Source organism: Mustelus asterias, chromosome 1 (genome assembly GCF_964213995.1).
Source record: "Mustelus asterias chromosome 1, sMusAst1.hap1.1, whole genome shotgun sequence".
Taxonomy (NCBI): Eukaryota; Metazoa; Chordata; class Chondrichthyes; order Carcharhiniformes; family Triakidae; genus Mustelus; species Mustelus asterias.
In genome coordinates, this window is record NC_135801.1 from 156945908 (window position 1) to 156970114 (window position 24207).

Sequence of the window (24207 nt, forward strand, 5' to 3'; positions counted from 1 at the left end):
GGACAGATTGGGACTTTTTTCTCTGGAGCGTAGGAGGCTTAGGGATGATCTTATCGAGGTCTATAAAATAATGAGGGGTGTAGATCAGCTAAATAGTCAATATCTTTTCCCAAAGGTAGGGGAGTCTAAAACTAGAGGGCTTGGTTTAAGGTGAGAGGGGAGAGATACAAAAGGGTTGAGAGGGGCAATTCTTTCACACACAGGGTGGTCAGTGTCTGGAACAAGCTGCCAGAGGTGGTAGTAGAGGCGGGTACAATTTTGTCTTTTAAAAAGCGTTTTGACAGTTACATGGGTAAGATGGGTATAGAGGGATATGGGCCAAACACAGGCAATTGGAACTAGTTTAGGGGTTAAAAAAAAGGGGTGGCATGGACAAGTTGAGCTGAAGGGCCTGTTTCCATGCTGTAAACCTCTGACTATTTATTAAATTTTAGATTTCAACTTATTGTTTGATGACCACCAAAAGGAGCATGCCACTATTAGCCCAGAATTATTCCATCACTTCTGAACAGTCTGGATATTAAACCAGAAGTATCAAAATCAGGAACGGGATCATGCTGTATGCTCCCAACTTGCTGCCTGACAAATCGGCCACACAGTAAGGTGATCCAACTTTTCCATTACTGTAGGACTAATAATGCACTCAAAAAACTATCACCGCTCCACCAGGTGCAGAGTAAGCTGCCTTCCCAATTATACTTTTGTTGCACAGGATGGCTATTTGCACTATGTTGCACTTAATTGTTTTCCTTCAATTTAAATTTACACCTCGGGTTTCAATTCTAGTCTTACTGGAACAGGAATGAATATGCTAGATTGACTAATAATTTTGCAATGCACAAAATCAATTCTGCAGGAGATTAAAATACAACTTTCAAATTAGGCAATCTAGGAAATAAACAACTGAGAAACCTACTTTATTTTGAGATGCTTACCCCATGCCTTGTGCTGAAAATCTTCCTGCTCCCCTGCCTCTGCTACGTCCACTAAATCCTGCAAATTTAAAGATGCATCATGTTCATAGAATCCTACAATGCAGGAGGCCATTTGGCCCATCAATTCTGCACCGACCACAATCCCACCCAGGCTCGATACCCATAACACCATGCATTTCCCCCAGCTCATCCCCTGACACTAAGGGGCAATTTAGCATGGCCAATCCATCTAACCCCGCACATCTTTGGACTATGGGAGGAAACTAGAGCACCCGGAGGAAACCCATGCGGACACTGGGAGAATGTGCAACTCCACACAGACAGTGACCCAAGCTGGGAATTGAACCCAGGTCCCTGGCGCTGTGAGACAGCAGTGCTAACCACTGTCGTGTCACCCAATGACCAGAAATGTCCACAGGCTGTGATCACTTAGCGTGGGCAGCACGGTGGCACTGTGCTGTCTCACAGCGCCACGGACCTGGGTTCAATTCCCAGCTAGGGTCACTGTCTGTGTGGAGTTTGCACATTCTCCCCGTGTCTGCGTGGGTTGCCTCTGAGCGCTCCGGTTTCCTCCCACAGTCTGAAAGACGTGCTGGTTAGGTGCAGTGACCCGAACAGGTGCCGGAGTGTGGCGACTAGGGGAATTTCACAGTAACTTCATTGCGGTGTTAATGTAAGCCTACCTGGGACGAATAAATGAATAAACATTAACTTTAAGAGTACAATTGTGTAATCCTGTATGTGTTGAACCCAATTTAGTGTGTAGGGTTAGGAACAGGTTTCTTGAGGAGTTATGTGGGTTTGGTGTCATGGCCTCGAACACAAACTGCAAGCAACTGCATCAACCAAAATATTTTATAGTCAGGAGAATCTGTCCTTCCACTGGCTGCTAATGCTTATACCAATGATCGGAAAACCGAGCGTAGATCCACTGAATCATCTGCAAACTTCAAGCAACCAGGAACCAAAGTGTAGGTGTGGCAGAATGGGCAAATTTCCAGAGTGAACATCTTCCAGAATAGTCGAGCAATTTCAGCCCTTATATTTAGTTTGAACGTTGACATTAGTTGTCACTGTTCCAAATTTCAAGTCCACTTCATGCGTGATATTAGTTCTCGGTCAGCAGATTAGAAATATCAAGTATTTACTGTGAACTTAAAATGATACACATATACCATAAAGAGAACTTTAAATGCATGTTCTACCTTCTTGGAAGTCTATTATTTTGACCCATTTTCATGAGAAACTACAACCAAGTCAAAGTTATGGCCTCAGACAGCCAAGAAAAATAAATCGCATTTTACAATTTTGGCCTGGTGTTTCCCCAAACTAATTGGCACCTGAAGCCAACACTGTTGCATGGATAATGAATTGATTATATTCTAATCAATAATCTAAACAGTAAATGCTCAATGGCAAATTTACAGAAAACCCTTTTTTAATAAAGTACATTTGAACTGTAAGAATGAGAAATTCAACCTGCAATGTGACTCTGGGGCCAACCCACAAAAGAGAGATTCACCAACAATATATTCAAATTTTTCTCCCAACTTTGCTAAGGAAAGATAGGCAAAGTCAATACTTGGCCCAGATTATGCCCGAGGAAACTTCTCATTCCACATGCAGGGACAGTGCGAACAGATTTATTAAAAGGAGCTTATAGAATCCATTGAATGTCTACAGTGCAGAAAGAGACCATTTGACCCTTTGAGTCTGCAGTCTCTTGGCCAGAAAATCTTACCAAAGGCTCTTTCCCCCACCTTATTCCCGTCACCCACACACATTTAACATGGCCAATCCACCTAACCTGTACATCTTTTGGACTGTGGGAGGAAACTGATGCACCCGGAGTAAATCCATGCAGACAAGAAGAAAACTTGCAAACTCCACAGAGCTGGAAGGCCAGAATTGAAGCCGGATCCCTGGTACAGAGTGCTAACCACCGTACCTTGTGTGTCAACTCTAACTTGCAGAGGTTTGAATTCATTAAGGAAAGCCAGCAAGGATTTGTAAAAAGCAGATCATGTTTGAGTTATCTAATAGAAATTTTTGACCAAGCAACAGTGGATGTTGCCAATATGGATTTGACAAAGTACCACATAAAAGACAGGTCAACAAAACTGAAGCTCACGGAATAGGAGGGTCACATTCAACTTGGATAAAAACTTGTCTTAAGGTAAGAAAGCAGCAATTTGTGGCAAATGGCTGTTTTTCCTCAGTCTAGAGGATGGTAGATAGTGGTACTAAGGTTCAGAGGTAGGACCACTGATTTTTTTTAATGTGTGCAAATGACTGATATTAGAGTGTAATTTTTTAAATTACTGATACTAAGCTCTGGGGTGTGGCACAGGGTCAGGACAATACCAGTTGATCACAATAAGACATGGGTAGGTTAGAAGACTGGGCAGATATGCGACAGATAGAACTTAACACAGAACTGAGGTCCTGGTAGAAAAGATAGGAGGGGTAATATAAACTTAATGGCACAGAAGAGTGTGCAAGAACAGAGGGACCTGGGGGCACATACATCTGTGAGGTGGCAAGATATATTGAGAGAGTGGAGTCCATGAAGAATACAGGATCTTAGGCTTCAGAAATAGAGACATTGGAGTATAACAGCAGGGAAGTTATGCTGAGCCTTTGTTAATCCGTTCGATCAAAACTATTGCACAGTACATATGTCTGGTCACTTAACGAAGGATGAGAATGGGTGCCGAAAAGACTTACTGGAATGGTTCCAGGGATCATGGATCTCAGCTACAAGTTTAGGTTGGAGAAGCTGTGGTTGTTCCCCTTAGAGCAAAAAAAGGTTGAAAGGAGATCTGACAGCAGTGTACAAGATTAGGACAGGTTTAAGGTGGACAAAAACTGTTCCCATGAGTTGATGGTACAAGGACTAGAGAGAGAACACAAATGTAAGGCTTTGGACAAGAAATGCAAGGGTGATGTAAGGAAGAATTTTTTTTTTAATGCAGCAAGTGGAACCTGCTGGCTATGAGGAATGGTAGAAGCAAAGGCAATGAACGAGTTCTAAAGGAAATTGGATGGAGACTGAGGGAAATAAATTGCAGCCCTTTGTGGATTGACCAGGCGAATGGGACCGACTGAAATTCTCTACATGGACTCGATGACTGAATGCTATAATGATTGTGGTTTGTATTTATGACTTAAGACCAGCCTGTCATGTCTCAATGTTCATTAATTGGCCATTTTGTTAGTCTTTCCATTTTCTTCCTTTCGTACTGTACTTGCTCTCTTCCCTTCATCTCTTTCAAATCAGTTAGCATTCATCTTCTTGACTCTTATCCTATAGAAGGACAAAAATTTCAGCAGACATCCAGTTTAAAATGTGTTTTAGCAAAGCAAGCAGCTAGTAGAGACCAAGGACCCCAGGTTCTATTGAGCAGAGACTGTGCTGCAGGACTAAAATTTAGCAGAACAACCAGGGGTTTAAAACAATAGCAGTTTTCGAAAAAAAGTTTAGGAACAAATACTGAAAGTACGAGTCACGACTGAAGAGAGAGACTCCCTTGATGGCTTAAAGGTCTAGCATTTTCCATAATTATCCCATGCTCATCCCCAATTTGAACTTCATTTACACTGGCAACAGCAAACTAGAAATTCAATTTCACTTCCAAATCCATCACACCTCCAAGATTATTATTCTAAACATATCTTGGGAGATTTGTACAAACACAAGAAACACTTGAACTACTTTGGCTCTCCAAAGTCAGTTTTAAAAAAATAACTTTCACTGTCTACCGCCATAAACTTCCCATATTCCCAGGGATCTGCCATTCACAAGTCTGACTCCTCCACTGCAGTCCACAGGTTCACTTTCAGCCAAGGTACAAACAAAAATCAGAAGCTTAGTTTAATGTTAACCAATTACTTGTAAACTAAAGACACAAGCCATCCCAACTCCCAACACATGGAATTGAGTTAATTAAAAATGTTAACATCCATGGTACAATTTCTGAGTTGCTCAAATAGGTGCCAAATTTAAGTCCCTTTATCAGAAACTATATTCTGGAAAACACTTGAGCAACCTTTAGTGCTAATCTTCGAGATGAGCTCTCAGGGACTTATACCAGCCTTGCCAGTGATACTAAAACTCGAAGATTGAATAAAACATTTTCTTTTATTATTGGAATTAACTGTGCTGCAAATGTATGTATTCTGGTTGGCATGAGGATTTGGGAAGGACACAAGTGAAAGCAGTAGCATTAATTCCCAGTTTGAAACATCTGAATTACCAAGTTGAGCTTGAAGAGCTGGAACTCTACTCCACAAAAGCACACACTTCTGAAGTATGAGATGATGATGATGGGTTCAAACTGAGCTAAATAAAATAGATTAGTGAGAATTAGGTATTACTCTATTTATGCAAGGCCAGAACTTATTTACACATTGGGAGGCATTTTTCACCCCCAGAGAACCGTGATAGAACAGACGACCGGCCAGCCTATCCAGTGAACTCAGTTCTTTCAAAGAGAAAATTGGACCACAGATCCAACAACGAAAAGTCAGAACTATAACACTTTAGGATCAGTTAGGATGCTGTCCTAGACTAGAATTTTGATTTCTTCTTTCATAATTAGCCTGGGTTTTTAAAATTTGAATGCCTTCCCAAGAGAAAATAGTGTTTGAGTAGAGTGTAAAAATATCGTGATGTGCACAAGGCATCATCTGCGTGAGGAACAGGTTTGGTCAACCTACGGATTCTTTCCCTTTAATCACTATGTTGTCATATTACCAAAATCCAAGTAGCAGCAGTGTTGGACAATAGAACCATAGAACAATGAATGAGAAAAATGGTTAAACAATACTTTGTTTGCTCTCTTCCTGTCTCACCTCTGCCACGGCCACGCCTTCCTCGTTCAGCATGTCTATCACCTGAACTAATATCCACTCCATTTTCCTCAACTCTGTCTGCAAATTAAAAATTGAAGTTTCAGGAAAAACTAGATAACATATTTAAACAGCTGAAAAACTATTTCAATATTACATACAAACCGTACTATACTCACATTCCCTGCCACGATTTCCTCTGCCTCGTCTAGAAGAGATTGCACGACCCCGACTTACTTTATCTCCACGCTTTTCTCGGTTTTCCTTATTTTCCAAGAGGCATTCTTTTCCAATTCCAAGGCTTTTCTTTTTGCCTACTGTTTCCCATGAGGTCTGTATAATGATATCCCATCAATTCATTACTTGCTAAACAAGCATTCCAAGACCAAGACATGTACAACTAGAGTAACCAGAATTCCACATTAAATCCCCAAGGGTTTTCAACAATTCACATGGATTTTTTTTAAAAAATTCATTCATGGGACATGGATGTCACTGGCTGACCAGCATTTACTGCCCGACCAGCATTTACTGCCCATCCCTAGTTGTCCTTCGAGAGCAGTTGAGAGTCAACCACATTGCTGTGGCTCTGGAGTCACATGTGGCCCAGACCAGGGAGGGACAGCAGATTTCATCCCCTAAAGGACATTAGTGAGCCAGATGGCTTTTTCTGACAATTGTTTCATGGTCCTCAGTAGATTCTTAACTCCAGGTAGTTTTTATTGCATTTAAATGTCAACTTCTGCCGTGGAAGAATTTGAACTCTGGTCCTCAAAACATGAGCAAGCTTTTGGATTAATGGTCTAGCAATAATACCACGAGGCCACCGTCTCCCCTATAAATTCACACATGCTGAATGACAAATGGCCAGCTAAATACATAGTCAGGATGTGAAAGCAATTCACTTTCATCTGCTTTTTGTGGCAAAGTTCTTGTTTTATTCCCACATATAAATATATTTAATAAGGAAGTAAATATGCTGTATAATTGGAAAAATAAAGGCATATTTTGGCCATGACACAACTTCTAGCTCTTCAACTGGAGTGGTCAAATCCATCCTATTTCCCCTTTTCAAACATTTATCCAGTTCTCTTAATTACATTCGATATTCTGTATGGCAAACATTTTACTGAAATGTCTTCAATTTTTTTCCTGCATTCCTCAAATCAATCTCAATTCCATAACTCCTCAAGCATACCAGTTCACCAACATGGTTACACATATGTTTAGGGGTGGGGTGGGGTGGGAAGAATTTAAATTAAAACAAATTTAGTTTCAGGCACAGCAGCAGCCAGCACTTAACATACTACACCACAAAAATACAACCAAATTGAGTTAGACCCTCATTCATACAATTGTTGGTGGGAAAAGACTTGAGAAAAACCCCATTGCGTAAATGACTCCTGAAAAGTGTCAGAATCAGATTACTGCGGGCATCCAAGGCAGTGAAAATTTCAAATGTTGAAAAGATACCAAAGCCCTAAATAAAACATTGTACAGATACAGGACCTCAAATTTGGCATTCCCAGGAACGAGGCAGACTCAGATTTCAGGTCAGGTAGATTGGACCATGGGTCACTTGGAGCATGGGACAGAGTGGCACACAAAGCTGCTAACTAGTCTGGAGCCCACACTGTAGCATAGAGCCAATTTGTCCAGCTAATTTTAAAAATATTACTCCAATTAAAATTGATGCACGCAACATTTTGAATTGTTTGGTTTTCGGACAGCCAGTTTTGAGACACTATTTGCTGTTTGCCTAAAATATAGGGGTGTAATCTGTTCCATCTACCTTTCCATGGAATTCAAGTGCTGTAAGCATCAAGGATGCATACCCAACTGATTTGACTCCCAAAGTACTCCTGCACTCAAGGTTTGGAGTCAGTTGTAAAGGAGAGGCAATTCAAGAGCTGACCTCACCAGCTAATTGTTACAGATTTGGATCTTATTAAATATGGTTAGGTGAGCAGTGTTCATTCCTGCAGGTAGACTGGGCATTTTACATTTAAATATTTGCCAAAATTGAACAAAATCCAACATGAGTGCAACCTGGAAATGGAAATATAGCACCCACATAAACTGAGTGTTCACGCCTTGCACATATGCTCTTTCCCAATTATGAAAGTATAATTGGGAGTATAACGTTGACAAATTACAACATGCTACTGTGCAAAGGGACCTGGGGGTCCTTGTGCATGAGACGCAAAAACCCAGTCTGCAGGTGCAACAGGTGATCAAGGCGGCAAATGGGATGTTGGCCTATATCGCAAGGGGGATATAACATAAAAGCAGAGATGTCTTACTGCATCTGTATAGGGCATTGGTGAGGCCGCAGCTGGAATACTGTGTGCAGTATTTATTGGTCCCCTTATTTGCGGAAGGATATATTGGCCTTGGAGGGAGTGCAGAGAAGGTTCACCAGGTTGATACCAGAGATGAGAGGTGTTGATTATGAGGAGAGACTGAGCAGATTGGGTTTGTACTCTTTGGAATTTAGAAGGCTGAGGGGGGATCTTATAGAGACCTATAAGATAATGAAGGGGATGGATAGGGTAGAGGTGGAGAGATTCTTTCCACTTAGAAAGGAAACTAGAACTAGAGGGCACCGCCTCAAAATAAAGGGGGGTCAGTTTAGGACAGAGTTGTGGAGGAACTTCTTCTCTCAGAGGGTGGTGAATCTCTGGAATTCTCTGCCCACTGAAGTGGTGGAGGCTACCTCATTGAATATGTTTAAATCACGGATAGATGGATTCCTGATCTGTAAGGGAATTAGGGGTTATGGGGATCAGGCGGGTAAGTGGTGATCCACTTCAAATCAGCCATGATCTTACTGAATGGCGGGGCAGGCTCGACGGGCTAGATGGCCTACTCCTGCTCCTATTTCTTATGTTCTTAAGAAAAATATCTGATAAGATTGGGCCTCAAAGAATTGCTCATCTGCTTTAAATTCACTTGCTGTCTGTGTGGGATCAGAGTTATGTTCCAGCCCACTTCAATCCACATATTCTTACAATAGAAAACATTGACAATGCCACGTTTCCCGACATCAAAGGGCTACCTCATTCAAATTAAACCCAAAGGCTTGGAATCAAGACCCCAAAGTCTGACTGTCGCTATTCTATTCCCGTGTTTATAATGGGGCACGAGTTCACACTAGAAAATCCTGGCTGTCTCTCCAAGACCCCAGCACATTTCCGTTAATTACAAGTTCTGTTGAGTACAAAGGCCACCAATCCGCTTATTTTTAGCCTTTGGTGAAATAGTTTTAATGCACAAGCTCAACAGAATTTTAACTGTTAAGTTTTGCACTGTAGTGCTACTTTGGGCTCAGCAGAGTGCTTAAGTTGGAGTTTGGTGACATAAAATTTAGGGGATTAATTTGTATCTAAAGTCGGGTCTTCCTTTAATTTAGTAATTAAAAGTTACTATTTAGGTTGGGAGAAGGTAAGTCTTAGGGCAGCTTTAAAGCAGAGTTCATACAGGCTCTGCTTGCAGCTACAATTACTCATAACCAGCTTAAACAGATTTTCAGAGGCTAGATTTGGACCTTACAAAAGCAGGCCATCTTTAGTGCTGAATTTGCTTGTGCTGGAGTGCTCCTTTGGATTGCAGTAGAGTACTTGGAGTTTGGTGAAGGAATTCAATGAGGAGGGAACGAGATGTTCCATCTGGGCCACCAACAGTGGCTTTTGGAGGTGAGATCACAGTTCAGAAAGTGACATGGTCCCAACAGAAACAACTGATTGGTAAGTGATACAAGCAGAGTATTTTCTTAAGGTTTATACAGTATAATATATTAGCTTAAGATGGGGACTTTCAATTATAATACAAGAGCTTGAAATAAATGAAGGTCCCTAGTTTAATTAACTACTCTTAAACCGAGTAACTAGCTTTATCCAGAGTGATGTCTTGACAGGAGACCTCAGACTTGGTGTGCTCCTCCTGCAGAAGGTGGGAAATAAGGGATGCTTCCTGTGTCCCTGACGACCACGTGTCACCAGGGACACAGCTGCAGCTACTGACTAACTGAATTTTGGAGCTGGAGGTGGATTCATTGTGGAGCATTCACGATGCTGAGAACATTGTGCATAGCAAGGTGGCCACACCAAAGGAAAGGATTTCACAGGCAGAAAAGGAATGGGTGACCATCAGACAAAGTAAAAGGCAGATATACCGCTTTATTCCTCAGGGGAAAGTAGCAACAGACAAGATCACAGCACCACAAGCGCTCTGCTGCACAGAAGGGGAGGAAAACAAATGGAGGGCTATAGTGATAGGGGATTCAATAGTAAGGGGCACAGACAAGTGCTTGTCTGGCCACAGACATGAATCCAGGATGGTATGTTGCCTCTCTAGTGCCAGGGATGTCAATGAACAGCTGCAGGACATCCTGGAGAGGGATGGGTGAAAAGTAGCAGCTGTGGTACACATAGGTAAACAAAATATAGGAAGTTAGGAGATAAATTAAAATGCAATAACTCAAATTTAGTAATCTCAGGGTTACTCCCAGTGCCAAGTCCTAGCAAGAGCAGGAACAAGAGGAAGATCAGATGAATGCATGGCTGGAGAAATGGTGTACTAGGGAGAGGGTTAGATTCTTGAGGCATTGGGATCGGTTCTGGGGAAGGTGGGACCTGTACAAGCCCACAGGTTGCATCCAGGCAGAACTGGGACCATTATCCTCGTGAGAGCTTTTGCTAGTTCCTTTGTGGAAGTTTTAAACTAGTATGGCAGGGGGATGGGAACCAAAGGAATGGCGTAGATGGGTCTGATTCCGATCAAGAAACGGGAGGTAGAACATTAGTTAGTAATGTAGTCTATGATTCGGAAAGAAAATAAACAAGGGTTAAAAAAGATCCAGCAAAATAAATTGACAGGGTTGAGCTATTTATCCTTCAATGCAAGGAGTATTACAAACAAGGCAGATGAACTAAGGGCACAGATAAGCAGCAGGATGCATTTGCTATAATGGAAACTAGGTTAAGAGGGGGGCAAAATTGGCAACTCAATATTGAGTCAGAGGTATACAGCATAGAAATAGGCGCTTCGGCCCAACTCCTCTATGCCTCCAATTAGGTTTCCTAAACTGAGCTAGTCCCATTTACCTGTATTTGGCCCACATCTCTCTACACCTTTCCTACACATGTGCCTGTCCAAATGTCTTTTAAATGATTTAACTGTACACGTGGAAAAAATTGCCCTTCAGGTCCCTTTTAAATCTTTCCCCTCTCACCTTAAAACTTATGCACTCTAGTTTTGGACTCCCCTACCTCTATATTGCTGGATATAGAGTTTTCAGGCAAGATAGAGGGAAGACAAAAAGAGGTGGGGTAGCATTAAAGAATCAATTGCAGTTGAGAAGGAATGATATGCTAAACAGCTTAACAAAGGAGGCTCTAATGGATTGAGTTTAGGAATTAAAAAAAGTAGTCACACTACTGCAGACCACCAAATAGCAAGAAAGATAGAAGAACATAGATGTGGACAAATTTCTGTCTGTATGAATAAGAGGGCAATAATAAGAGGAGACTTTATCCCAACATCAAACAATATAAAGGTATTGCAGGTGAAAAATTCATGTAAAATGTCCAGGAAATTTTTTTAAACAATACGTGGAAAGCCCAACAAGAGAAGCAATTTGGATTTGATCTTGGGAAAAGGTGGGTGACGTGACAATGGCCGAACATATCAGGGGTAGTGACTACAATTCAATTAGATTTAGTATAATTGTGTAGGATAGAGATAAATCAGGAGTAAAAGTTTTAAACTGGGGGAAACAAATTTTACAAAGCTGTGAAGTGATTTGGCTGAGGTGGACTAGACAAGACTGCGAAAGGATAAATCAGTGGTAAACCAGTGGGAAGCACTAACAAGCGAGATCCTTACAGTACAAAGCAGACATGCCCCCTACGAAAATAACTGGTACTGTCAAATCTAGACCCTCATGGTTGTCTATAAAAGTAGAGGGGAAGATTAAACAGAAAAAGAAAGCTTATGACAGTCACAGAGGAATACAGAAAGTACAAGGATCAAGCAAAAATAAATAAGGAAATCAAAGTGAGGGCACAAAAAAAATTAGCAAGATTAAGGAAAATCCAAAGATGTTTTCAGTATATGAAGTGTAAAAGGATAATTAGGGAAAAAGTAGGACCTATCAGAGATGATGAAGGGAGTTTGTGTGAAGATGCAGAGGATATGGGAAGTTTAAAACTGATTTTTTGTCTCCATATTCACAAAAAGGAATGATGTGGACACCGTAACCCAAAAGGAGCAGTGTGAAACACTGGATAACATCAGTGTTACCGGCACGGTAGCACAGTGGTTAGCACTGCTGCTTCACAGCTCCAGGGACCTGGGTTCGATTCCCGGCTTGGGTCACTGTCTGTGTGGAGTTTGCGCATTCTCCTCATGTCTGCATGGGTTTCCTCCGGGTGCTCCGGTTTCCTCCCACAGTCCAAAGATGTGCGGGTTAGGTTGATTGGCCATGCTAAAATTGCCCTTAATGTGCTGGGATGCATAGGTTAGAGGGATTAGTGGGTGGATATGGGGGTAGGGCCTGGGTGGGATTGTGGTCGGTGCAGACTCGATGGGCCGAATGGCCTCTTTCTGTACTGTAGGGTTTCTAAGATGAGGGGGGAATTGTTAGAGGACCTAATTCTGGGGAATAAAACTGGTCAGGTGGTTGGGGTGGCAGCAGGAAAGCATTTTAGTGATGCGATCACAACATGCTACAATTTAAGCTCATTATGGACAAGTAGACAGGTTGCAATTAAAGTTTTGGATTTGCGGGGGGGGGGGCGCCTTAGTAAAGTAAGGCAGGGTCTGGCCAAGGTAGATATGTGAACACGTACTAATGGGGAAATCTACAGACGTGTGGCGCATTCAAAAATGAAACAGGAGGGAACAAGCTCAGCACGTTCCCTCAAGGGTGATAGGAAGGAGTAACAAGCCCAGAGAACAGTGGATGACTAGAGATATTTAGGATACAATGAGAAGGAAAAGAAAGGCTTTGAGCAGGTACAAGGGTAGCAAATCAGCAGTGGTATTATTGAATTAGGGGAGACCTTAAGAAAGCAAAGAGGGGATATGAGAAAGCTCTGGCTGGTATAAGTAGGGAAAATCCCATGATATTCTGCAAACATATCAATGGGAAGAGGATAATCAGGGAAAGAGTAGGGCCCATGGGGCAAACTGGGTGGAGCCAGAGGGCATTGGTAAATTGTCGAATGAATATTTCACATCCATCTTCACCCAAGAGAATGAGGAAGGTGGTATGGGATTCAAGGAGACTGAGGTTCTCGAACAAATTGACATGGGGAAGGACAAGGTATTGGAGGTGTAGACAGGCTTAAAAGTGGATAAATCTCCAGGTCCAGATGAATTGTGCTATAAGCTGCAGGACTATGGCTCATGTGCAGGGATGGGATTAGAAAGGACACCTGGGTCTCTTCCAAACTTTGCTATATGTTGTTTCTTGAATGTTTTCTACTTGACCACAGTGTCTCAAAACTGGCAACCTTGGCACAGAGGTAGTGCCAAATTTCAGGTCAGGTGGTATGGACCATGCAGGCTGAGTGGGTTCAAGAGTCATTTGGAGCATGAGAACTGACCAAAGCGGTGTCTAGCTGAATTGATACGTTTTTTTCTTTATTTTATATTAGTTTTAAAAATTGATGCATGCCATATTCTAAAAATGTCTGACGTTTAGACAATTCCAGTGTTTGGACAGCCAGATTTGAGATTCTGGGTCAGGGAGCAATCGGACAATAAAGCAGTTGAATAAGCAACATCTTTATCCATACCGTATCTGAATTTCCTTCCAGCAGTATATTGATAGCTCGGTTCACATCACCATTGCAGTCATGAAGTGCAACTATGCTTTCATCTGGATTCTTTCCTGTGACTTCCATCAACTAAAATAGAGTCCCATCATTTAGAATTATTGTACAAGCATCTACATAGTGCATTCAAAATTTTAAAGAAAATACAATTCCACCTTGGTTGGAAAAATACAAAAAGATTAATGGATAAGGAATCCTGCTGCTTCCCACTACGCAACCACAATTACCATCTAGATTTATCTATCTGATATTTCTTGTAACACACAAGCAAATGTTACAAATTAAACTAAGAGTACAATTTGTTACACGGCACTCTACCAAACAGAATTTTCTATTAACCAGAATTCTGGGGTTAGGTCTATCTTTACACTGAAGATGTCAAACCAGCAGTAATTTATTGGCGGCCTCACTCCGGTCTCAACCTCCCATTGTTCTGTAGCAGAACCATCTACTTTCAGTGTCACTCACTCAATTATTTATTTATGAGTGTCACAAGTAGACTTACATTAACACCGCAATGAAGTTACTGTCAAAATCCCCTAGTTGCCACATCCGGCGCCTGTTCGATTACACTGAGGGAGAATTTAGCATGGTCAATGCACCTAACCAGCATATCTTTTGGGGTGTGGGAGGAAGCCGGAGCACCCGGAGGAAACCCATGCAGACACAGGGAAGAACGTGCAAACTCCGCACGGACAGTGACTTGAGGCCAGAATTAAACCCGAGTCCCTGGCATTGAGGTAGCAGTGCTAACCACTGTGCCATCCACCTTGAGACGCAACGTCTCAACATCTACATTAACACCCTGAAGCTCACCGACTGGATGAAAAGGCACAACTAACTTTATAGCTCAGTTAACCGACATATTTTATTCACTGGCACCTCCCATTCCTTATGCATGCCGTATAACAGATTTTCCTCTATCTTGAAAAATGCGCATTAAAACTTAGTCCAGGGATTTTGCTACTTGGTATTGGTTGATAGAGGGCAAGGGAAGAAATTTCCAACAAGAATGAAAAAAATCCAAGGAAAGGACTAAAGACAATATCCAACTTGAAGAAAGTATATAATTATGCCAAGATGGGTGGCAGGTTAGAAGTTTGGACAGAATTTTTAAAATGACTGAAAGCTTAACGAAGAAAAAATTAAGAGCACTAAAAAAAGCTACTACAAATATAAAGACAGCAAGTTTTTTTAAAACTATAAAGTGAGCACTAGTTCTATAGAAAATAAATCTGGTGAGTTAATAATGGAAAATAAAAAGACGGTAGATGAATTAGAGGATACAAGTGACATCCCAGAAATAGCTGAAAATCAGGAATGGGAAGGGAGGGAGGAACTCAAAGTTTAACCAGAAAAAGTGGTATTGAGCAAACTGTTGGAACTGCAGGCTGACAAGTAATGAATTTCATCCTAGGTTTTTAAAAAGTAGTGGTCGAGATAGTCAATGCGTTGGTTTTAATTTTAATTATCCAAAATTCCCTGGATTTGGGACAATCCCATTAGATTGGAAAATAGCAAACATAATTCCTTTATTCAGAAAGGAAGGAGCACAGATCAATGTGTGGCTCAAGAGTTGGTGCAGGTGGGAGGGTCTTTAAGGTTCCTGGATCACAGACCATTTCTGGGGAAGATGGGACCTGTACAAGCGGGGCGGTCTACATCTGAATCAGAGCAGGACTACCATCCAGGACATTTTGCTAGTGCTGTTGGAAGTTTAAACTTGATTTGGCAGGAGGTGGACACAGACTGTTAACAGACTAAGGGCACAGAATCATACAGTAAAACAATCAAGTCAGAGGGAGTGCAGCTGTAAAATTCAAGGGAGTAAGGCCAAGCTGAATAGCCTCTACTTTAATGCCAGGAGCACTACAGGTAATACAATGAGTTATGGGCGATGATTGACACATGGAAGTGAGATATAGTAGCCAGAGAGACATGATTGAGGGAGGAGCAGAACTGGCAGCAATATTCCAGGATATAGAATTTTCAGGAAAGAGAGCAAGGGGTAAAAAAGGAGGCAGCATTGCATTATTAGTTAAGGAGTCAGTTACTGCAGGAAATATTTTGGAGGGGACATCGAATGAAACTTCATGGGTACAGTTTAGGAATAAAAAAGGGGTAGCCACATGGCTAGATGTTTATTATAGACCCTCAGTCACCAGGAAGTAGAAGGGCAAATATGTGCACAATTTGCAGAGGTCTGTAAAAACAACAATAGGGTAATTATAGTAGGAAATTTCAATTTCCCAACATTAATTGGGATAGACAGCGTTAAGAGCTTGGATGGTGTGCATTTCTTGAAATGCTTGCAGGAGAACTTTTTAGGTCAATATGTGGAGAGTACAAGGGAAGGAACTGTGCTAGACCTAATTCTACGCATGAAGACTGACAGGTGGTTGAGGTGATGGTGGAGAAGTGTTTTAGTGATAGCAATCACAACATGGTACAATAAGCAAGTTGCAAAAAAAGGTTTATGAACTTCAGTAAGGCCTTTGACAAGGTCCCTCATGGCAGACTGGTGCAGAAGGTGAAGTTGCATGGGATCAGAGGTGAGCTGGCAAGATGGATACAAAACTAGCTCGGTCAAAGAAGACAGAGGGTAGCAGTGGAAGGGCTTCTGAATGGAGGGCTGTGACAAGTGGCGTTCCTCAGGGGTCAGTGCTGGGACCGTTGCTATTTAGAAGCATAGAAAAACTACAGCACAAAACAGGCCCTTCGGCCCCACAAGTTGTGCCGAACATATCCCTACATTCTAGGCCTACCTATAACCCTCCATCCTATTAAGTCCCATGTACTCATCCAGGAGTCTCTTAAAAGACCCTATTGAGTTTGCCTCCACCACCACGGATGGCAGCCAATTCCACTCGCCCACCACCCTCTGTGTGAAAAACGTCCCCCTAACATTTCCCCTGTACCTATCCCCCAGCACCTTAAACCTGTGTCCTCTCATAGCAGCCATTTCCACCCTGGGAAAAAGCCTCAGAGTCCACCCGATCTATGCCTCTCAACATCTTATATACCTCTAATAGGTCTCCTCTCATCCTACGTCTCTCCAAGGAGAAAAGACCGAGCTCCCTCAGCCTATCCTCATAAGGCATGCCACTCAATCCAGGCAACATCCTTGTAAATCTCCTCTGCACCCTTTCAATCTTTTCCACATCCTTCCTGTAATGAGGCAACCAGAACTGAGCACAGTACTCCACATGGGGTCTGACGAGGGTCTTATATAGCTGCATCATTATCCCCGGACTCCTAAACTCAATCCCTCGATTGATAAAGGCCAGCACATCATACGCCTTCTTAACCACCTCCTCCACCTGCGGGGCCAATTTCAGAGTCTTATGGACCTGGACCCCAAGGTCCTTCTGATCCTCTACAGTACTAAGAGTCTTTCCCTTTATATTGTACTCCTTCATCCCATTTGACCTGCCAAAATGGACCACTATGCATTTATCTGGGTTGAAGTCCATCTGCCATTTCTCCGCCCAGTCTTGCATCCTATCTATGTCCCTCTGTAACTTCTGACATCCCTCCAGACTATCCACAACCCCACCAACCTTTGTGTCGTCGGCAAACTTACCAACCCATCCCTCCACTTCCTCATCCAGGTCATTTATGAAAATGACAAACAGCAAGGGTCCCAGAACAGATCCCTGGGGCACACCACTGGTGACCGACCTCCATTTAGAAAAAGACCCATCTATACACACTCTCTGCCTCCTTTGGGCAAGCCAGTTCTGGATCCACAGGGCAGCAGCCCCTTGGATCCCATGCCCTCTCTCTTTTTCTAGAAGCCTTGCATGGGGGACCTTATCGAACGCCTTGCTAAAATCCATATAAACCACATCTACCGCTTTCCCTTCGTCAATGTGTTTAGTCACATTTTCGAAGAACTCCACCAGGCTCGTAAGGCACGATCTGCCCTTGACAAAGCAATGCTGAGTATTCTTGAGCATACTAAACCCCTCTAAATGCTCATAAATCCTGTCCCTCAGGATCTTCTCCATCAGCTTACCAACCACTGAGGTTAGACTCACCGGTCGGTAATTTCCTGGGCTAACCCTATTCCCCTTCTTGAAAATAGGAACCACATCCGCAATCCTCCAATCCTCCGGCACCTCTCCCGTCCCCATCGATGACGCAAAGATCATCGCCAGAGGCTCTGCAATCTCTTCCCTCGCCTCCCACAGTAACCTGGGGTACATCCCATCCGGACCCGGCGACTTATCTATCTTGATGCCATTCAAAGATTCCAGCACAACCTCTTTCTTAAAGTCCACATACTCAATCTTTTCAGTCCACCGCAAACCCACAGTACATCCACCCAAGTCCTTCTCCTCTGTGAAAACCGAGGCAAAATACTCATTAAGCACCTCTGCCATTTCTACTGGTTCCGTACAGATTTTCCCGCCTTCACCTTTTACAGGCCCTATTCCTTCACGTCTCATCCTTTTACTCTTCACATATTTACAGAACGCCTTAGGGTTCTCCTTAATCCTACCTGCCAAGGCCTTCTTGTGACCCCTTCTGGCTCTCCTAATTTCCTTCTTTAGTCCCTTCCTACAAGCCGTATACTCATCTAGATCCCTATCTTCGCCAAGCTCTCTGAACCTTTTGTACGCTTTCCTTTTCTTCTCGACTAGGTCCTGCACAGCTTTCGTGCACCACAGTTCCTTTAACCTACCAACTCCTGCCTGTCTGCTCGGAACGTTGTCCTGTAGAACTCTAGACAAGACATTCCTGGAAAAACTGCCACCTCTCTTCAGTACATTTCCCCGAGAATACCTCCTTCCAATTTACTCCTCTAATTTGCTGCCTTATGTCTTCATATTTCCCCTTACTCCATATAAACGCTTTCCTAGCTTGCCTGATCCTCTCTTTTTCCAATGCAAGCATTAAGGAGATAGAGTTATGATCGCTATCCCCAAGATGCTCTCCCACTGAGAGATCTGACACCTGTCCAGGTTCATTGGTCAGTATCAGATCAAGTACAGCCTCTCCTCTTGTAGGCTTGTCCACATGCTGTGTCAGGAAACCCTCCTGAAAACACCCAACGAACTCCTCCCCATCCAATCCCCTTACCGTAGGGATATTCCAATCTATGTTTGGGAAATTAAAGTCTCCCATCACAACAACTCTGCTATTATTGCAACTCTCCAGGATCTGTTTCCCTATCTGCTCCTCCACCTCCCTGTTACTATTGGGCGGCCTATAGAAAACTCCCAGCAAAGTGATCGACCCCTTCCCACTCCGAACTTCCACCCACAGAGACTCTGTAGACAATCCCTCCACAGCATACACCTTCTCTACAGCTGTGACACTATCCCTGATCAGCAGTGCCACTCCACCCCCTCTCTTGCCTCCCTCCCTGTCCTTCCTGAAACATCTGAATCCCAGCACCTGTAGTATCCAGTCCTGTGCCTGAGACATCCAAGTCTCCGTAATGGCCACCACATCACACTTCCAGGCATCGATCCACGCTCTGAGCTCATCCCCTTTATTCACTATACTCCTGGCATTAAAGTAAACACATCTCAATTCTTTGGTCTGAGCTCTCCTCTTCTCTATCCCCCGTCCATCCTCCCTCTTGCACTGTCTATAACCCTTCTCTGTTTGCGAGCTACCTTCCTCGCTCCCAGTCACCTCGTCTCGATCCCCTCCCCCCAACCTATTTAGTTTAAACTCTCCCCAGTAGCCTTAGCCAACCTTCTCGCCAGGATATTGGTCCCCCTGGGATTCAAGTGCCACCCGTTTTTTGTGTACAGGTCACACCTACAAACAAAGAACAATACAGTACAGGAACAGGCCCTTCGGCCCTCCAAGCCCACGCCGCTCCCTGGTCCAAACTGGACCATTCTTTTGTATCCCTCCATTCCCACTCCGTTCATATGGCTGTCTAGATAAGTCTTAAACGTTCCCAGTGTGTCCGCCTCCACCACCTTGCCTGGCAGCGCATTCCAGGCCCCCACCACCCTCTGTGTAAAATATGTCCTTCTGATATCTGTGTTAAACCTCCCCCCCTTCACCTTGAACCTATGACCCCTCGTGAACGTCACCACCGACCTGGGGAAAAGCTTCCCACCGTTCACCCTATCTATGCCTTTCATAATTTTATACACCTCTATTAAGTCTCCCCTCATCCTCCGTCTTTCCAGGGAGAACAACCCCAGTTTACCCAATCTCTCCTCATAACTAAGCCCCTCCATACCAGGTAACATCCTGGTAAACCTCCTCTGTACTCTCTCCAAAGCCTCCACGTCCTTCTGGTAGTGTGGCGACCAGAACTGGACGCAGTATTCCAGATGCGGCCGAACCAACGTTCTATACATCTGCAACATCAGACCCCAACTTTTATACTCTATGCCCCGTCCTATAAAGGCAAGCATGCCATATGCCTTCTTCACCGCCTTCTCCACCTGTGACGTCACTTTCAAGGATCTGTGGACTTGCACACCCAGGTCCCTCTGCGTATCTACACCCTTTATGGTTCCGCCATTTATCATATAGCTCCTCCCTACATTATTTCTACCAAAATGCATCACTTCGCATTTATCAGGATTGAACTCCATCTGCCATTTCTTTGCCCAAATTTCCAGCCTATCTATATAAGAACATAAGAAATAGGAGGAGTAGGCCATCTAGCCCCTCGAGCCTGCCCCGCCATTCAATAAGATCATGGCTGATCTGACGTGGATCAGTACCACTTACCCGCCTGATCCCCATAACCCTTAATTCCCTTACCGATCAGGAATCCATCCATCCGCGCTTTAAACATATTCAGCCAGGTAGCCTCCACCACCTCAGTGGGCAGAGAATTCCAGAGATTCACCACCCTCTGGGAGAAGAAGTTCCTCCTCAACTCTGTCTTAAACCGACCCCCCTTTATTTTGAGGCTGTGTCCTCTAGTTTTAACTTCCTTACTAAGTGGAAAGAATCTCTCCGCCTCCACCCTATCCAGCCCCCGCATTATCTTATAAGTCTCCATAAGATCCCCCCTCATCCTTCTAAACTCCAACGAGTACAAACCCAATCTCCTCAGCCTCTCCTCATAATCCAAACCCCTCATCTCCGGTATCAACCTGGTGAACCTTCTCTGCACTCCCTCCAATGCCAATATATCCTTCCTCATATAAGGGGACCAATACTGCACACAGTATTCCAGCTGCGGCCTCACCAATGCCCTGTACAGGTGCATCAAGACATCCCTGCTTTTATATTCTATCCCCCTCGCGATATAGGCCAACATCCCATTTGCCTTCTTGATCACCTGTTGTACCTGCAGACTGGGCTTTTGCGTCTCATGCACAAGGACCCCCAGGTCCCTTTGCACGGTAGCATGTTTTAATTTGTTTCCATTGAGATAGTAATCCCATTTGTTATTATTTCCTCCAAAGTGTATAACCTCGCATTTATCAACGTTATACTCCATTTGCCATATCCTCGCCCACTCACTCAGCCTGTCTAAATCTCTCTGCAGATCTTCTCCGTCCTCCACACGATTCACTTTTCCACTTATCTTTGTGTCGTCTGCAAACTTCGTTACCCTACACTCCGTCCCCTCCTCCAGATCATCTATATAAATGGTAAATAGTTGCGGCCCGAGTACCGATCCCTGCGGCACGCCACTAGTTACCTTCCTCCAACCGGAAAAACACCCATTTATTCCGACTCTTTGCTTCCTGTCGGATAGCCAGTCCCCAATCCACTTTAACACACTACCCCCGACTCCGTGTGCCCTAATCTTCTTCAGCAGCCTTTTATGGGGCACCTTATCAAACGCCTTTTGGAAATCCAAAAACACCGCATCCACCGGTTCTCCTCCATCAACCGCCCTAGTCACATCTTCATAAAAATCCAACATGTTCGTCAAGCATGACTTTCCCCTCATGAATCCATGCTGCGTCTGATTGATCGAACCATTTCTATCCAGATGCCCTGCTATCTCCTCTTTAATAATGGATTCCAGCATTTTCCCTACTACAGACGTTAAGCTGACCGACCTATAGTTACCCGCCTTTTGTCTCCTTCCTTTTTTAAACAGCGGCGTAACATTAGCCGCTTTCCAATCAACCGGCACTACCCCAGAATGCAACGAGTTTTGATAAATAATCACTAACGCATCCACTATTACCTCTGACATTTCTTTCAATACCCTGGGATGCATTCCATCCAGACCCGGGGACTTGTCCACCTTCAGTCCCATTAGTCTACCCAGCACTGCCTCTCTGGTAACATTAATTGTATTAAGTATTTCTCCTGCTGCCAACCCTCTATCGTTAATATTTGGCAAACTATTTGTGTCCTCCACCGTGAAGACCGACACAAAAAACTTATTTAAAGACTCAGCCATATCCTAATTTCCCACTATTAACTCCCCCCTCTCGTCCCCCAAGGGTCCAACATTCACTCTAGCCACTCTATTCCTTTTTATATATTTATAAAAACTTTTACTATCATTTTTTATATTAATTGCTAGCCTAGCTTCATAGTCTATCCTTCCTTTCTTTCTGTAGCTTCTGACAATGCTCCTCACTATCTGCAAGTCCTGCCAATTTTGTGTCGTCCGCAAACTTACTGATCACCCCAGTTACTCCTTCTTCCAGATCATTTATATAAATCACAAACAGCAGAGGTCCCAATACAGAGCCCTGTGGAACACCACTAGTCACAGGCCTCCAGCCGGAAAAAGACCCTTCCACTACCACCCTCTGTCTTCTGTGACCAAGCCAGTTCTCCACCCATCGAGCCACCTCCCCCTTTATCCCATGAGATCCAACCTTTTTCACCAGCCTACCATGAGGGACTTTGTCAAACGCTTTACTAAAGTCCATATAGACGACATCCACGGCCCTTCCCTCGTCAACCATTCTGGTCACTTCTTCAAAAAACTCCACCAGGTTAGTGAGGCATGACCTCCCTCTCACAAAACCATGCTGACTATCGTTAATGAGTTTATTCCTTTCTAAATGCGCATACATCCTATCTCTAAGAATCTTCTCCAACAACTTCCCCACCACGGACATCAAGCTCACCGGCCTATAATTACCCGGGTTATCCTTCCTACCCTTCTTAAATAACGGGACCACATTAGCTATCCTCCAATCCTCTGGGATCTCACTTGCGCCCAGTGACGAGACAAAGATTTGCGTCAGAGGCCCAACGATTTCACCTCTCGTCTCCCTGAGCAGCCTTGGATAGATTCCATCAGGCCCTGGGGATTTGTCAGGCTTGAAGTTCTCTAACAAACCTAACACTTCCTCCTTTGTAATGGAGATTTTCTCCAACGGTTCAACACTCCCCTCCGAGACACTCCCAGTCAACACATCCCTCTCCTTTGTGAATACCGACGCAAAGTATTCATTTAGGATCTCCCCTACTTCTTTGGGCTCCAAGCATAATTCCCCACTTTTGTCCCTGAGAGGTCCGATTTTTTCCCCGACAACCCTTTTGTTCCTAACGTATGAATAAAATGCCTTGGGATTCCCCTTAATCCTGTCTGCCAAGAACATTTCGTGACCCCTTTTTGCTCTTCTAATTCCCCTGCCCCTAAAGAGGTCCCAATGGTCCAGGAACCTGAATCCCTGCCCCCTGCACCAGTCCCTCATCCACACATTCATCCTCCACCTCACTCCATTCCTGCCCTCACCTTCCCGTGGCACAGGCAGCAAAACTGAGATTACTACCTTTGCTTTCCTCCTTCTCAGCTGTCTCCCTAATTCCCTATACTGTCTTATCATGACCCCTTCCCCCTTCCTTTCCACATCAGCGGTACCAATATGTACCGCTACCTCTGGCTCCTCTCCCTCCCACCTCAGGATTTCTGGGAGTCGACCAGCGACATCCTGGATCCCGGCCCCAGAGAGGCAGACCACCATCCGAGACTCCCGCCTGCCTCCGCAAAAACACCTGTCCGACCCCCTTACTGTCGAGTCCCCGCTTAACACTGCCTTCCTCCTCTTTTCCTTAGCCCTCTGAGTTACAGAGCCAGACTCCACTCCGGAGACACGGCCACTGCTGCTTCCCCCAGGCGGGCTGTTCCCCCCAGCAGTACTCAGGCAGGAGTACTTGTGTGGGGGCACATCCACCGGGGTGCTCTCAATCACCCGAGCTTTACCCTTGCTGGCCGTCACCCACTTGACCTCCACCCGTGGCCCTGGTGCGACCACCTGATGATAGCTCTTGTCTATCACCTCCTCGTTCTCCCTTACCAGCCTAAGATCCTCAAGCTGCAGTTCCAGCTCCCTAACACGGTCCCTCAGGAACCGCAGCTCAACACACCCCTCACAGCTGTGGGTGTCCGGGAGGCCAGGTGCCTCCAGGACCTCCCACATCCTACACTGGGAACAACACACTGGCTTGACACTCATATTTGACCCTTTTTACCAAGGTACACAGAGAAAAGTAAAGAAGAATTAAAACTCACCCCTGCTCGCCCTTTCCCCTGAAGCCCTGAGAGCCAAGCCCTTATAGCTCACACTCTGCTTCCCACTCACTCCACTGCCCACTCCCGACGCTGCCCGCTGTATACTGCAGCCTACCTTTTAATACTTCGCGCGCTTAAAAAAACCCTTCCCAGA

General features: G+C 44.1%; 1 protein-coding gene across 50 annotated transcripts in view; it reads right to left on the reverse strand.

The window, feature by feature from the left end:
- Positions 1-24207, reverse strand: part of ubap2a (ubiquitin associated protein 2a) — a 144026-nt gene that overhangs the window by 85893 nt on the left and 33926 nt on the right. For all 50 annotated transcript variants that reach the window (XM_078221411.1, XM_078221480.1, XM_078221431.1 and 47 more), the window contains 4 exons: positions 13589-13699; positions 5966-6119; positions 5790-5867; positions 936-993 (listed from right to left, as the gene is read on the reverse strand). In XM_078221411.1, coding sequence (XP_078077537.1) covers positions 936-993; positions 5790-5867; positions 5966-6119; positions 13589-13699 — 401 coding nt within the window. The remainder of the gene's footprint in view (positions 1-935; positions 994-5789; positions 5868-5965; positions 6120-13588; positions 13700-24207) is intronic.